The 16,207-nt window shown below is 46.6% G+C and overlaps 1 protein-coding gene across 2 annotated transcripts in view; it reads left to right on the top strand.

Annotated features, from left to right (window-relative positions):
- The first annotated feature begins 1,310 nt into the window (after positions 1-1,310).
- ahr2 (aryl hydrocarbon receptor 2) overlaps positions 1,311-16,207 on the top strand; it is a 132,422-nt gene continuing 117,525 nt past the window's right edge. The window contains exons 1-2 of one of the 2 annotated variants that reach the window (XM_055638517.1): positions 1,311-1,715; positions 1,821-2,008. In XM_055638517.1, the coding sequence (XP_055494492.1) occupies positions 1,657-1,715; positions 1,821-2,008 (247 nt within the window). In that variant the 5' untranslated portion in view covers positions 1,311-1,656. The remainder of the gene's footprint in view (positions 1,716-1,820; positions 2,009-16,207) is intronic. The other variant, XM_055638516.1, reaches the window with a different exon arrangement.

Below are 16,207 nucleotides of genomic sequence, written 5' to 3' on the forward strand. Positions count from 1 at the left end.
TAAACAAAAATGCCGGAGAAACTCAACGGGTGAGGCAGCATCTGTGGAGCGAATGGATAGGTGACGTTTCGGGTCGAGACCCTTCGTCTGAAGAAGGGTTTCGACCCGAAACGTCACCTATTCCTTCGCTCCATAGATGCTGCCTTGCCCGCTGAGCTTCTCCAGCATTTTTGTCTACCTTCGATTTTTCCAGCATCTGCAGTTCTTTCTTAAACATCTTGCTTCCTGATCAGATTCCACAATCTGTACCCTTATCACCTCCTTCCTTGGTGACTATCTCCACTCACCTGACTCATCTCTCAACCAGCCCCTCCTCACTCGAATCCACCGTCATTTGCCAGCTGTTGACCCACGCCTCCCCCTTACCTCTTTCTATCCTTTCTTCTCTGTACTTCATCTGTCTGAAGAAGGTCTATCTATTTTCCCAAATATGCTGCCTGGCCCGCTGAGTTCCTTCAGCAGTTTTTATTTTCTGAACTCAAGATTACTGCATCTGCAGTCTCTGGTGGCTCCATCGGAGCACGTTGCCCTCGATCGAGAGGAACTGCAGAAGAGCTACAGTGACCCAGAGTCTTGTAGGTTCCATATTCAAGTAATCCGGCAGTGAAGGACAGTCTTCCATCTTGGACATTGGGTGGCAAGGTGGGGTGGAGACGCCCCTCAAATCAGGGAAGGGAAAACACCCCAGAGGGGGGCACATGAGTGGCAAGGGTGCCGGGTATAATTATGTTTTTTGGGGAACTCTATATTAATAGAACTCTTGCATGCACTCGGTGGTCTCGTAACAAGGTCGTAACCGATAGGAGCGGAATTGGGCCATTCGGCCCATCAAGTCTACTCCGACATCCAATCGTGGCTGATCTATCTCTCCCTCCTAACCCCATTCTCTTGCCTTCTCCCCATAACCGTTGACTCCCGCAATCAATAATCTATCTATCTCTGCCTTAAAAATATCTACTGACTTGGCCTTGACATTGCGTTTGCCGTCCTGTGGAACACTGCATCTTCCCGGTCAGGTACTTTTACCTCTGCAGTTTCTGTGACTCACCGCTGAGGTAATCGCACAGGGAATCCGAACACAAGCACAACATCTCAGGACGAACAACAAAAAAAGGGGTAAATAAAATGCCTAAGTTGTGAGTTGAAGGGTTAGCGTCTGTGTCATTTGAGTGCATTCTACTGCCGCCGCCTCCCCCGCCTCCCCCTCCTTCAACCACTGTTCCAAGTGCGGCACCTCCGTGCACAGCCACCCCCCCCGCCGCTGCTTTTCCGGGAATGTGTAGCAGGCAGGAGCCAATGATGTGAAGCGGGTTGTACGTAGCCCAGCCCAGACAGAGGCAAGAGGGAAAGCAGAGAGGCGCACACTCACAAACACACACAGCGCGATAGACAGGGAAAAGTCCTGGTCAAAGATCCTGGTAGCAGTGGGAGGGGGACATTGGCAGAACTCATTGCCGGAGCGTCTAAGTTCCAGCGGTAACACGACGTCTTGAGAGCTGAGATCTGGGCTCTGCGACCGAGCACGGATTAGTAGGGCGGCGCTGTGAGTCTGGAAAGCACCGTCTCTCCCAGTCCGGGAACGTGGCCCAGAGGCGCCCTCGCACCGTGGATTTACCTCCCTGTGGTTTATTCCCCGTGGATATAATCGCCGACAATATGTTGAGCCGCGGGGGGATTTACGCCGTGAAAAAGAGGAAGAAACCCGTGCAAAAGAGGTAAGGAGGAGAGGCAAGAGCCTTGCCGGGAGAAAGGGAGGGTTTCCAAACAGTGCTGGCAGTTCTGGTAAAGTCTGATTCTCTTTCTCCTCTTGAAATCGTTAGCCCCAAGCCGTCTCCCGTCGACAGCGTGAAGTCCAATCCGTCCAAAAGGCACCGGGACCGTTTGAACTGCGAGTTGGACAAACTGACCAACCTGCTGCCCTTCGGCGACGATATCCGCGCCCGGCTCGACAAGCTCTCCGTGCTGCGTCTCATCGTCGGCTACTTGAAAGCCAAGAGTTTCTTCAGCGGTAAGAAGGAAACTGAGTTAACTATACATCGCGGTCCGAGTTACTGAGAAACGCACATACCTAAACATGGGCGCGCACATACACACACATACATACACACACACACATACACACACACACACACACACACACACACACACATATACATATACACACACACACACAGACAGTCCCACACTTAGGGACAGTGTCAAACATACACACGCATACACACACCCTTTACACAGACTCACACGCACAAGCAGATCTACACACAAGTCCGACATACACACACACACATACCCATACACACCAAACACACACACACACACACATCCATACACAGACATTCACACACGTCCACACAAACGAAGTCAGATCGACATACAGGGACAGACATACACCCAGCCACAGACACACACAGATGGAAGTGCGTACACGCATTTGGTGTACACAGACATTGAGGCACAAGTATATGTACAGACACATCCCCACACATGGGCTGGGTATCGGGGCCACTGTGCATCCCGGATCGCGTGTGTGCCTCGCCCGCACGGCAGACTATAGTCGCCTCTCCACCCTGCCCGAAATCGGCGCAGATCCGGGATCAAACGCACAGTTTTGGCAGCGGTTCCGGAATGTGCGAGTATGAAGTTGAAGAGTGCGCTGTGCGGTGAGAGGGCGTTCAGTTTGCACTTGAGAGAGTGAACAATAGTGCCTGAGTTACTCCAGCTTTTTTGTGTCTATCTTCGGTTTAAACCAGCATCTGCGGTTCCTGCTTACACCAGGGGTTAACGTTGCATTTGTTTTAACCCTTGATAGTCTGGGCAGCTTTCCCCCGTGTGCGGGTCAGCTCTCAGCGTCTCCCAGTCCCAACTGCCCCGCGGGTCTCTTTTGAACAGGCGGTCGGATGGGTTTGTGTCGCGGGCGTCCCCGCCGGGTCCCAGTCGGAGCGTGGAGTAATCCGCTGGCTTTCAACAGCCGGCTGAGATGCCTAGTACGATATGACGGCCTCACCCCAGTTGAAACAGCGGGGGAAAGAAAGCTGTGTCATTCAGCATTGATTGGCGACGATAGACACAAAATGCTGGAGTAACTCAGCTGGACAGGCAGCATGTCTGGAGAGAAGGAATGGGTGACGTTTCGGGTCGAGACCCTTCTTCAGACTGATGTCAAGGGAGTGGGCGGGACAGAGATAGAATGTAGTCGGAGACAGTAAGACTGGTGGGAGAACTAGGGAGGGAAGGGATGGAGAGAGAGAGAGAAAGCAAGGGCTATTTGAAGTTAGAGAGGTCAATGTACATACCGCTGGGGTGTAAGCTGCCCAAGCGAATTATGAGATGCTGTTCCTCCAATTTGCGCTGGGCCTCAGGTTGGAGGAGGTGCAAGTGAACCTCTGCCTCACCTGAAAAGATTATCGGTGTCCTTGGATGGAGTCGAGGGGGGAGGTAAAAGGACAGGTGTTGCATTTTCTGCGGTTGCAGGGGAAAGTACCTGGGGAGGGGGTAGTTTGGGTGGGGAGGGATGAGTTGAGGAGGGAATGGTCTCTGCGGAAAGCAGAGAGGAGTGGAGATGGGAAGATGTGGCCAGTAGTGGGATCCCGTTGGAGGTGGCCAAAATGTCGGAGGATTATATGCTGTATGAGGCGGCTGATGGGGTGGAAGGTGAGGACAAGAGGGACTCTGTCCTTGTTACAAATGGGGGAGGGGGAGCAAGAGCGGAGCTGCGGGATATTGAGGAGACCCTAGTGAGGACATCTCTGATGACCTGTTATGGAAAACCTCACCCTGGGCACAGATGCGGCATAGATGAAGGAATTGGGAGATAGGGATATTCCAGGAAGCAGGGTGGGAAGAAGTGTAGTTGAGATAGCTATGGGAGTCAGTGGCTTAGAAATAGATATCAGATCAGGTAGTAGAAGTAATAGATGTCATGATTGGCGGTGACTTTGGCGTGTCCCAGATCACTCAAATTTACCAGCCAGTGTTTTTCTGTCGGGGCCTCTCATCGGAACTAGGGCAGAGGAGAAATCCTCTGGAGGAGAGACGGTCGGAGAAGTCGACTGTCCATTCCCTCCACAGATGCTGTTCAACACGCCGAGTATGCTGGAAATTGGAGCATACAAAAACAAGCTGCTAGAGGAACTCGGTGGGTTGGGCAGCGTCTGCAGAGGGAACTGGACAGCATTATTTGGGTGGGCACCCTTTGGACTGATGAAGTAGATGGAAGATAGTTGGTGGAGAGAGCCTTCATCAGATTGTGGTCTGGCCACCTCAGGGTGAGACCGAGATCCCAATGTGTCTGGAACTCAGCAGGCAGTTGTTTGAGAAATGTGGGAGAAGGTGTGATCGAAATTGGATTCTAACTGGTGAACGGAACTTGTGAGTGCTGTAGCAGGACAGGTTTGCATTGTCCTTGGAAAAGCTGTTTTCAATTATATTAAACAATGGACGAATTAAAGAGATGGCATGCTCTGAAGGTGGCTCCTGAACCAAAACTCACCAATCCATGTTCTATAAAGGCCTGAAGTAGGGTCTCGTCCTGAAACGCCACCTATTCCTTCTCTCCAGAAAAGCTGCCTGCCCCGCTGAGTTACTCCAGCAGTTTGTCGTTTTTTTGTAAACTAGCATCTGCAGTTCCTTGTGTCTATATTGTACCCTCTCCTCCACCTCCACACTCGTTGTCTGCTGGAGGAGTGTGTGGTTTGCACATAATTTGGGTAAACAAATCACAGAGTCTTAGATGTGGCACAATGGAAGTCATCCACCCACCCCCACTTGTATTGAGTGTTCATGTCTGTGTTAATCCCCCAGCAGGGTGCCTCTGCTGGCTGTCAATTGATGCTGAGACCAGCCCATCGTGAGTCTGGGTGGCATTCAGTGGTTTTAATGAACCTCCCAGGTTGTTTTGATGTTAGCCAACTTCCTCCTCCCAAGTTTATTAGGACTGTACAATGGTTTTGCTGCATCTGTAACTCTGGGGAGCGCAGTGAACCCTGAGGCAAGGACCACCCTGGAGAGCAACATTTGCTTGTGCTACGAGCCAGAGTGCCCTCCCTACTGGCTTTTTCTTGGTACATCAGACGATGGGTCTGGATTGATACCATGCTTGCAGAGGGACATTAGTGGACATCATCTTGTACTGTATATTGGGTCTCAGTGTGTGACTAACTGAGTGAGCGAGCAAGAGGGCAAATGGACACATGAGAAGCATTCCTCATGAGATTCTTGCTGGAAAGCTTTGCTCCAGTGCCGGTCATTATTAGTGGTGCAGCGATGGAGTTATATTCTCTGCTTTCTCACAGAGCGTTAGGAAAAGCTTGGCAGCAATGTGGCTGATCATACTTGCATGATATTGTCAAAACCTGTGTGAGTGAAGAATGACTAGCAAGACTGTAACTTGGGACCACACTGCAAGATGAATGGGAGGGGATGAGGATTAATAATAAACAGGACTATTGCTTTCTAATGACTGACTGGACAAACCAAATCTCACTTTAATTGCATGAATATCTATGCTGTTTTGGGGATTATGGAAGAAGTGAGTATTATCTGTGAAGATAAAAACATCCGAGTTGGCCAACCACCGCCACTTTCAGACGTCAGAGTCTATTCTTTTTTAAAGATAATAAGGGGCAAAGGGGTCCCGACCCTAAACATCACACATCTCTTTTCTTCAGAGATGCTGCCTGACCCACTGAGTTACTCCAGCATTTTGTGTCCATCTTTGGTACAAACCAGCACCCGCCGTTCTTTGTTTCTACATTTCTCTGTTATTTCCAAGGCTGTTCTAAACAGCTTGGCAGCGACCTAGCCTCCCACTCCCAGGGAGAGCATTTGTCATAAACCAGCTGGTGGCTTCTATGTTGTCACCTGGTCCCAACCTCTTTATTTGTCACCATGATCCAGAGGAGGTTGGTGAACTTCTTCTAGGGGGGAGAAGAATCATTGGGTATCTGCTGGGGTTCTGAGTCTCCTGTTGGAGGAGGGCGGTCAGGCGCTGGTTCGCGTCTATACCCAAGTGGCGGCTCTCCGTCTCAGGACCCTGCAGAGGTATATGGATTCCGAGTGTCCCCCAAGATGGCATGCGCTGGCGACGTACATTTACTGCCAGGGTCGCTGCCTCCAGGAGGGCACACAGCTCCCGGTAGCGGGCTTTAGTCGACACGCTAGGTGGGAGTTGCCTGGCTATTATCGAGATATACTTAAAGCCAGGAACCTGGTCACCTTCAGCCAGGGCGCTGCTCCTCAGGGGGAGGGGGATGTTGTGGCTGCGAGGGTGGACGGTCCTCACCCTGTCACGGAGGGTATCAAGACGCGTGTGCGTGGAGCGATTCCTGCTGAGCTTACCCCCACTCCGTCGGAATTGCTCATAGGACCTATGGCCCGGGACCCTTCCCGAGAGCCAGCCCCACGCAACATGAGCTGCCTTTCTGAGATGCCCAGTGTGCCGTTCCGTGACGTTAAGAGACGTGTACTGTACAGGCTGCGCCGGCACTCCCTACACGCCCTCGCCCTCGTCTTCCATCCCGACATGGTCTGGCGGTCCGTGTTATCACCTGATGGCGAGAATGGTCCCCAGTGGAGGTCTCTTTATAGGGGCGTGCTCCCCCTTTACATTGGGGACCTGGGGCGGAGTGTGTTGCACATGGCTGCGGCGGCCTGTAACAGATACTTGAGCCGGTTCACGGACTCACCAGCCGCCTGTCACTTCTGCGGTGAGGAACAGACCGTGTTCTATATGTACATGCAATGTGAGAGGTTGGAGCCCCTGTTCGACTCTGAAGGGGCTGTTCCTCAAGTTTTGGCTACATTTTAGCCCCACACTCCTGATATTTGGGCACCCGGTACAGAAGGGAGAAGGTTGGGAAGGAGGCGGGGATCTCCCTGTCCGTCTGCTCCTGGGCCTGGCCTAGACGGCCATTCGCGGGTCCAGGCAGCGGGCAGTCGATGGCCGCACCGGGGTTGACAGCCTGCCCCTTTTCCGGGCCTACGTACGTGCCCGCGTGTCTCTGGAGAGGGAATATACGGTGTCCACGGGGACTTTGGGGGCCTTCCGTGAGCGCTGGTCTCCGTGGGAGGTCGAGTGTTTTGTTGATAAAGTTGGCGATATATAAATTTGATGATCGTTTGTTTGTAAACTGTCAGCCTTTGATTGTGTTAAACCTCCGTATGTTTATTTTTATTTTTTGAATAAAAGTATTAGTATAACAAAAAAACATTTAAAAAAGGGCTGGCACAGACACTGTGACAGTATCTCCAAAAGACGTTGGGTGGCTTCCACCAGCAAAGACAGATGTAGTTATTTAATGGGAAAAGCTTTGCATTTCTTTTATTTCCTCATGCAATAAGCACAGCTCAGCGATGTAGAGCAGCACTCAGTACTGCAGGTACCCCTGGAAACTGGCTGACAGCATGATAACTGGTATTAGTACATGACAATCTTTCCACTGTCCGTATGCAAACAGTTGCAGGCGTGTCATGTTTGCAGGTTCTAGGTGTGTGCTTTTGCACATGAGCTTGTTTATTTGCCTAAGCACTATACTAATAACTGTTAAGCATTGGAGTCGTATTAACAGCTAACGATGAACGTGCTCTCTGAGGCATCTAGGAGGTGACATAAATGCCTATTGTTAGAAAATAATAAGTCAGCAGTAGAATTTCGATTGGCACTGTGGATAGAACATACTTGTGAAATCGGTAGCTGACCATTCTGAATGCCTTTTGGGTGAGTTGTTAACCCAAGATCCTCCCTTTCAGGTTGATCTGAAAGAATCCAGGCACCAGTTTGAAGGAGAGCAACAGAGCACTTTCTGCCATTCTCAACATTGTTTAGCTTTCAATCACGTCTCAAATAGACTATCTGGCAGTAACCATGTCAATATTTCAGTCTTGCTCTGCATAATTTAGCTGCTTCGATTCTTAAATTACACGGGGACTGCACTTCTTAATAAAGCTCACTTTTGCTGTGAAAAACCCCCCAATCTGCTGGACAAACCCAGTGGGTCGAGCAGTGACTGTTGGGGCAGATGGGGTAGGGGGAAAGAACTGTCGACATTTGAGGTTGGAAACTTCCATCAGGACCAGGAGTGGGGAAGGGAGATAGTCGGTATAAAGAGCAGAGTGGGAGGGGTGAGGACGATTGGGAGGTGGTAGGTAGGTCGAGGAGTGGAGAGGAATGATAGGCAGATGGAAGCATAAGGGAAGGGGTAGAGTTAGGAGGCAGAGACAGGGGGATGATAGATGGAAGCAGACAAGGGGAAAGAAAGGCCACATGGAGGGCGAGGAGGGTGAAGATGGAGACAGCTGCTGGAGGGTGAGAAGTAAGGACACAAAGGCTAAAGGTGCTGGAAATAATAAAACATTACTTTTGCTGTAAGTAAAATTCATTTCACTGCACCTTCGGGTGTATGTGACGAATAAAATTGACTTTGACTTTTGTTTTGAGAGTTACTACAGATAAGAGATGAAAGTGACTCTGTAAGTTCACCTTTGTTTGATAATGGGATGGACTCTGGAGTACTCTGCTGATAGTGGTAGCACGCAGCTGTTAAGGGAAATCTCGAATTTGGGACAACCTTAACACTGAGAAAATTGACCAAGTACAAATAGACCATATTTTGGAAAAACATTGTTTTCCTTGTGAAATTTCCCTTCAGGGGTTGGTGTTTTGATGTTCACTTCCTTTCACCTTATCTTTGTGATTCGATTTTTGGTACCATTTGCAAGACCTCAACTATGTAATCCACATTGAAATGCTATGCATCAGTTTTACGTTTTAAGAAATGTTACCTGCTTTTTTCTGTCCATGGCAAACAATAAGCCAATCTTCATGAAGAGTCTCCTCTCTTTTGTATGCTTCATTATTTAAATAGATACTGGATTCCCAAAGTTAGCACAAACTAACTATAGTATAGTATAGTTAAACTAAAGTATAGCAGGGAAGTACCTTGTCATTTGTATTCCTCAGCTAATACCCCGAACTTATTTTATCAGGTTGTTCATGAGAACTTGGTGTATGCAAACTGGCTCCCTCAACTCTGCTACACAAGGAATGTTTCATTGGATATGATGCAAGAGTTCATGATAAGTTAATGCTATTAACTGAGTTGTATTATACTGTTCTGAGTTAATTATATTAATTACACTAGGTCAGAGATCAAAATGCAGTCAAGGTGCATTCATGTTATCTTTAACATTGTGCAAGCTTTGTTATGAACTTGAAGGGGTTGTTGTCTTTTAATGCAAACCGTGTTCGATAAGATCACCCATTCTGAGACTCGTGGATAAAGAAATCTGCGGTCTATTGAATCCAAATTGGATATTATGCTCCCTTAATGCATTTGAAAGCTGTCCGATTCACCGACCGACTGACTGACCATGATCCCAGGATCCTCGCTGCCTAGCGACCTTAAAACAAAGCGCGGGATTGGTCAATTTGTGTCCGACCTCAATGTCAAACGTGCATTGATTGGGCAATTAGCAAATTTGAAGTTTTTCTCATATTGCTTAAAAATGTGCAGGTTTTGGTCTTGGTGAGTTTCGGGTATGATTTATATAATATTTTTACACAATATGTTAAAAATTCAGGTAGTTCCGTGAGCTGGGTCACGAACCTGAACGAAAAAGCTCCTCGGCCCACAGCCTATCTTATTTAACAGGTCGATAACACAAATCAGGCATTGAATTTTAAACATGGTATTTTAGCTCGACTGCAAAAGGGCTGAGGATGGTAGATTTTATCTTGGTTCAGGGTGTGGTGCAAGCTAATCGCAGCAGAACTCGCCCTGAAGAGAAGAAGTAGCATTGGACAGTGTCAAGTGCCACATCACACTTGGCAACTGTTTGAGGGCTCTTTCTGCGGATCTGCTGTTAAGTTCAGTGGTATGCAGACCAATAGCAGCTGGCTTTACTCAGTCACCATAGTTGAGTAGTTAGCACCTGCTTCGTTTTGCCACCACCTGAGTTTGAGAAGGGCAGGGGCGGTGGAGCAAGAACAGACAGCGGCTCTGATAGAATGTAGAAAGAAGGAACTGCAGATGGTGGTTTACAAACAAGATACAAAGTGCTGGAGTAACTCGTGGCACAAGACGGCACCCCAGGGAAGGGTTGAGGAAACGCATGTAGCCGTGGTAGCAAGCTGGGTCAGAACATGGTCTTAGAATGGGAGAACAGCAGGAATCACAGAGGGTGGGCAGTGAGAGAGTGTCTCGCAAACCCCTGTCATAGAGAGGAGGAGAACATCTTCTAAGTAGGCATACCTTGTAGGAGACCAAAGTAGGAGACTTTGCAGTGGAGCAGTAAAATGGTTAAACGAGAAGCTGTTGATGTTGGTTTACAAAAAAAGACACAAACTGCTGGAGTAACTCGTGGCACAAGATGGCGACATAAGCAAGTATTTAGGAAGTGTACGTGGCTGTGGTAACGAGTCTGGGTCAGAACATGGTCGTAGAACAGGAGTATCTTAGTGTTTCATATCAGGTTCTGATATCCTAATGGGATGGAAGTACTGTATATTGAGCTCAAGAATCAGTTCCAGGTTTGTTCCTGGGTTAGGAGGCACAATCCCTCCACCATAATGGGTTGTTCAATCTGCAGAAGTTATTCTGGATGAGCCTAGTCCCATCCTCACCCAACCTCTAGAAACATAGAAAACATAGAAAATAGGTAGCCCTTCTAGACTTGTTCCCGATGGGAAATGAACAGCATAGTCTTCATGGTCCCAACACAAGCCCTTCCTACCACACCCAAGCAAACTGATTCCAGGCAAACCATCTTTTAGCTTTCCTGAGATGAGGGAACTCAAGCTATTTGAGCATGAGAGTGCAATTTCTGTTCACACTACCTCAAGAACCTGTCTATTGGGAGTTTCTTTGAGATAAAAACTAATTAGATTGCAAGCCTGTGGTTCACATGCTGGACACATCCCATAGAATTTAATACTGGTCTCAAGATCGTGCCACAAAGAGCTGTAAAATGGAAGGGAAACAAGACCAGGTCAACGCTTGGTAATGCATTGGTTGGGAAATGTTCACAGAGTCCCTTCATTGTATTACTGTTTACTGTCGATTTGATATTTGTGAGGGATTTCCGTTCTACTATTTCCCAACTTCTTCCTTTGCTCCTTATCTGAAAGTGTTGAGATCTCGCTGACTCTCTGAAGAATGAAAATGGACCTCATTCAGGTGGTTGTTCCCAAAGAAGAAACTTCTTTAGTCTACAAATACGAGGGTGGGACGGAAATATGTCAAAATATGTCAAAATGTCCAGCATTTGTACTGAGTTAATCATGTTAATTACACTAGGTTAGAGAACAAAATGCAGTTGAGGTGCATTTCTTGTATCTTGAGGGGAACATTGTCTATTAATGCACACCTTGTTGTACCATAAGATCATCCACTCTGTGACTCATAAAGTTATAGTCATAGAGTATAACAGCATGGAAACAGGCCCTTCCGCCCAATTTGCCCACACCGACCAACGTGTCCCATATGCCTGTGTTTGGCCCATATCTCTCTAAACCTATCCCACATATGTACGTCTAAATGTTTGTTCAATATTGTGATAGGACCTGCATCAATTCCCTCCTCCAGCAGACTCATGACTAAAGAAACCTGAGGTCTATTGAATCTGCTTTCATCTGTATTTCTGTTCTCGTTGGTGTCCTTTTTTGTGCCCTCTGTGTTTATTTTGAGTTTTCCATTACTTTGCCTGCGATCAGGTGGAATGTGGAAGAATGGGCCGGAAGTTGGTCATGGAAGACGTCAGGTTCTTGACTGTGAGGCTGACACTACTTTAGCTGATTGGTTATGGTGTCTATATAGTGGATCGTATTACTATCCCTGGCTTTGGTTTCTGGTATACGATACCCTTGAAACGTACCTGTCACGATATTAGTACTCCCGGTGGAACAAGCACACCAATGACTCACCTACATGCACTTGTGATATGCAAGCAGAGCTGTCAGTGTGGAGAATAATATTTACAACCAAGAGCTTGTGAAATAATTCTCCCTGCAAAGCCCTGCTCTGCAGTGGGTTACAACTGAGTGACTGGCAATGTTACCAAAAGCATCTAATCATGAGAAGGACAATCATCTGTGGTGTCGGAAAAAGGCCTTCAATAAAACTTTTTAGACCCAGGGTATTAACTAATATTGTGAGTGGCTCTTGCTTTACAGTGGGAGGATAGCCTTCGAGGAAAGTTGTGACTGAGTCAGGCACAAAATCTTTGGGTGGAAAGACGATTAAGATCTCCGCTGCAATGTTTACGACCAGTTCACGAGAGAACATGAACCACTTTTCATTTTTCTTCCCCCTCTCCAGTTCCTTCCTCCTCATTAGCCTTGTGGAAATCATGTGCAGATTCTGAGGCAGATCCCTGCTAGGGACACCTGACATTTTGTGCCCTCGATGAGGAACATCCTACTTCCCACCAGTTGAAACATTATTAGATCCACGTCCAGCAAGATCCAAAATATTGGGCCAAATTTCAAAGTTTCAATTTCCACAGTATTTCCTACCCCTTTTTTAAGATTTTTACTTCAGAAAAAGAAACCTTTCCCCTGAATGGTTTAGCAAATAACTCCAGCTAACCAATAATTTCCTCGCTGGAGTGAGCAGCTTCTGCATACCTGCCTCAACGCATTCTGCTGCCGTTTTAAATGTGGAGTTGGAAATTATGTACGAAGGTGCTGATTTATGTCTCAGCTTCTTGTGTGTAATACCTGAACAATCAACCATTTTTTTCATTCCTGACTAGTCCCGTGACTTGGACTAAGAAGGATGTTGGATTGAAAGTAGACACAAAATGTTGGAGTAACTCATCAGGTCAGGCAACATCTCTGGAGAGAAGGAATGGGTCACGTTTCGGGTTGAGACCCTTCTTCAGACTGATGTCAGGGGAGTGGGTGGGACAGAGATAGAATGTAGTAGGAGACAGTAAGACTAATGGGAGAACTGGGAAGGGGGAGGGGATAGAGAGGGAAAGCAAGGGCTATCTGAAGTTAGAGAAGTCTATGTTCATGCCGCTGTGTAAGCTACCCAAGCGATTTCGACTATCATCATTTTACATACTTCTATTAGGTCCCCTCAATCCCTGACATTCGAGAACAAACTCTTCAGGTTTATCCAGCCTCTTCCTACAGTTCAGGCAGTTCAACCCTCTAATTCAGTCAGAGTTCTGCTAAACCTCTTCTGCTCCTTTCCCAAAGCCCCCACCTCCTTCTTTTAATGGGGTGACCAGAACTTTGCACAACACTCCAAATGTGGCCTAATCAAAATTCTACAAAGCTGCAACATGACTAACTCACTCTTATACTCAATGACCCGACTAATGAAGGCAAGCATACCATATGCCATCCTTACCACTCTATCAACTAGTGATGCTACTTTCAGAGAGATATAGACTTGGACCCCAATATCCCCGTGTACATCAATGCTGTCAGGATCTTGCTAGTAACTGTATACATTCCTGAAGAAGGGTCTCGACCCAAAACATCACCCATTCCTTCTCTCCAAAGATACTGCCTGTCCCGCTGAGTTACTCCAGCTTTTTGTGTCTATCTTTGGTTTAAACTAGCATCTGCAGTTCCTTCATATACATTCCATGTACATTTAATCTCCCAAAGTGCAAAACTTCACACTTGATCGGATTCAACTCCAACTGCCATTTCTTTGCCCATTCTGTGGCTGATCTATATCCTGCTGCATGCGTTGACAGCCCTCACTGTCCACAACTTCACTAATTTTGGTGCCTTCTGCAAACTTACCAACAAACCCATATCCATTTGTGGTCAAGTCATCTAGATATATCACAAACAAAAGAGGTCGCAGCACAGATCAAGGGATATGGGGAGAAGGCAGGAATGGGGTACTGATTGTGGATGATCAGCCATGATCAAAGTGAATGGCAGTGCTGACTCGAAGGGCCGAATGGCCTACTCCTGCACCCATTGTATATTGTCTATTGTCTAGATCTGTGTGGAACTCCAGCATAACAGAGCAGGGGAAAAGTGGAAGGATAGTTTGTGGACAAACTATTTAGATGGTCTTGAAACATGAGTTCAAAATCCATATTTGTGAGGGCAAAGTCCACTTTGGCCATTTGTGGAGTAACTCAGAAGGCCAGGCAGCATCTCCTCCGGAGAACATGGATATGTGATATTTCAGATTGAGACGTTATTTCAGTCTGAAGAAGGATCTCGACCCGAAAGGTCGACAGTTCATCTTCACCAGAGATTACGCCGTACTTGCAGTTCCTCTACCACTTTGTTTTTGTGCTCTGGTTTCCAGCATCTGTAGTCTGTTGGATCTCCATTTTGGTCTTAACAGGGTCCACTTCTCAGGCGTCACATTCACTGTTGCCACCACTTGCTAAAATTTTGGGAATTGGGCATTCCTGGCACGACCTGCATTTGTAATGTATCCTCAACTGCACTGGAACCGAGTGGGATTTTGCAGGGCAATTAATAGACTAATTACTTCCAGAGCAGGCCGGATAGCAGATATTCTTCCCTACGGGGCACTGATGTACCACATGAGTTTTATGACAGCACTTTAGCTGTGTAGGACTATTACAGATGCTAGGCTTTTATTCCAGAATGTCTCTGGGCAATTTCTGCTTTATGGAATTCAAATTCAAATAGGAGAATTGAACCAGTGAATCTAGGGCACTTTGGGTTCAGTTGGCTCCTTGTACTTTATATTTCTACATTTTTTATCATCGCATTCTGATGTAGAGTCACTCATGTTGTTATTTCTGTTTTTATTGCATTGTTTCTTTATACCTCATCCACTGCTGCATTGTGCATTGTTGAATAAAAATGCCTTCAATTCATATTTAATGAAATGGCAGTGAAGCATTAATGTTTAAATTGCTGTTCTTGCACTAATGTGTCTCCCAGCTCGAGAGGCTACCAGTGGATGTGTTGTTTAAAATTAAGAGTGCTTAGTTTTCCATAGTGCAGCAAATTAAACTTAATTCCTTGCGAAATTGCACCATGAGTCGATCCATAAAAATGTTGCGAAATGTTGGCTGAATTTTGTTTATCAAATTTTTTTCTCTTGGTCACTAGAGTAGTGAAGGTTTAACACAATTTGCAAGCTGTGAGCACAGTTCATTACTGAGGGACAGCTGCACTGGGCATGTACAGGCAGAGTAGTGCTTGCTAAGGAACCACAGCTATTCTACTGTAACTGGAGCTGGGAGCTTCTGATCATACCATGTGGTATAGTTCCTCTGGACTGTTTTGCAAAGTAACTGCCTAAGTGATGAAGGTGTGACTATAAGTCAGAGAATCATAGGCCTATCGGCATTGAAACAAGCCCTGCAGTCCATCTTATCCAAGCTGACCAAGTTGGCATTCTGGGCTAGTCCCATTTGTCTGCTTTTGTCCCTCTGATTTCAAAACTTCCCTATCCATATCTGTCCAAATGTGTTTTAATGTTGCATAGTGACAAATTGATAATAGTGACTGACACTCTTTTGTCAATGTGGGATTATTTTACTGAGGATTATATATAATTGGTAAAATGTTATATATAATAGCGTAGAGCCCAGCAGTAGAGTTGTTGCCTTACAGTACTTTCAGCACAAGAGACCCAATTTTGATCTCGACTATGGGTGTTGTCTGTATGGAGTTTGTACATTCTCTCTGTGACTGTGTGGGTTTTCTCTGACATCTTTGGTTTCCTCCCACACTCCAAAGACTTACAGGTTTGTAGGTTGATTGGCATTGTATAAATGCAAAAAAAGTTGTTCCTAGTGTGTGTAGGATAATGATAATGTGCGAAGATCGCTGGTCGGTGCACACTCGATGGGCCGAAGGACCTGTTTCCGCTCTGTATCTCCAAACTAAACTAAACTAAATTAAATTTATAAACTAGAATTTGCTGAATCAGTAACCAGGTTGTGATTGATCGAGGGCTTTTGGGTGTTTCAAGGTTTCAAGGTCAGTTTATTATCACATGTACCAATTAAGGTACAGTGAAATCTGAGTTACCATGCAGCCATACTAAGTGAAAAGCAACAAGACACACAACCACATAAAAGTTAACATAAACATCCACCACAATGGATTCCACATTCCTTACTGTGATGGAAGGCAATAAAGTTCAATCTTTTTCCTCTTGTTCTCCCGCGGTTGGGGCAATCGAACCATCCACAGTCGGGGAGATCAAAGCCGCCGCAGCTGACTGTTGAAGCCCCCGTCGGGGTGATC

Source organism: Leucoraja erinacea, chromosome 7 (assembly GCF_028641065.1).
Source record: "Leucoraja erinacea ecotype New England chromosome 7, Leri_hhj_1, whole genome shotgun sequence".
NCBI classification, from domain to species: Eukaryota; Metazoa; Chordata; class Chondrichthyes; order Rajiformes; family Rajidae; genus Leucoraja; species Leucoraja erinaceus.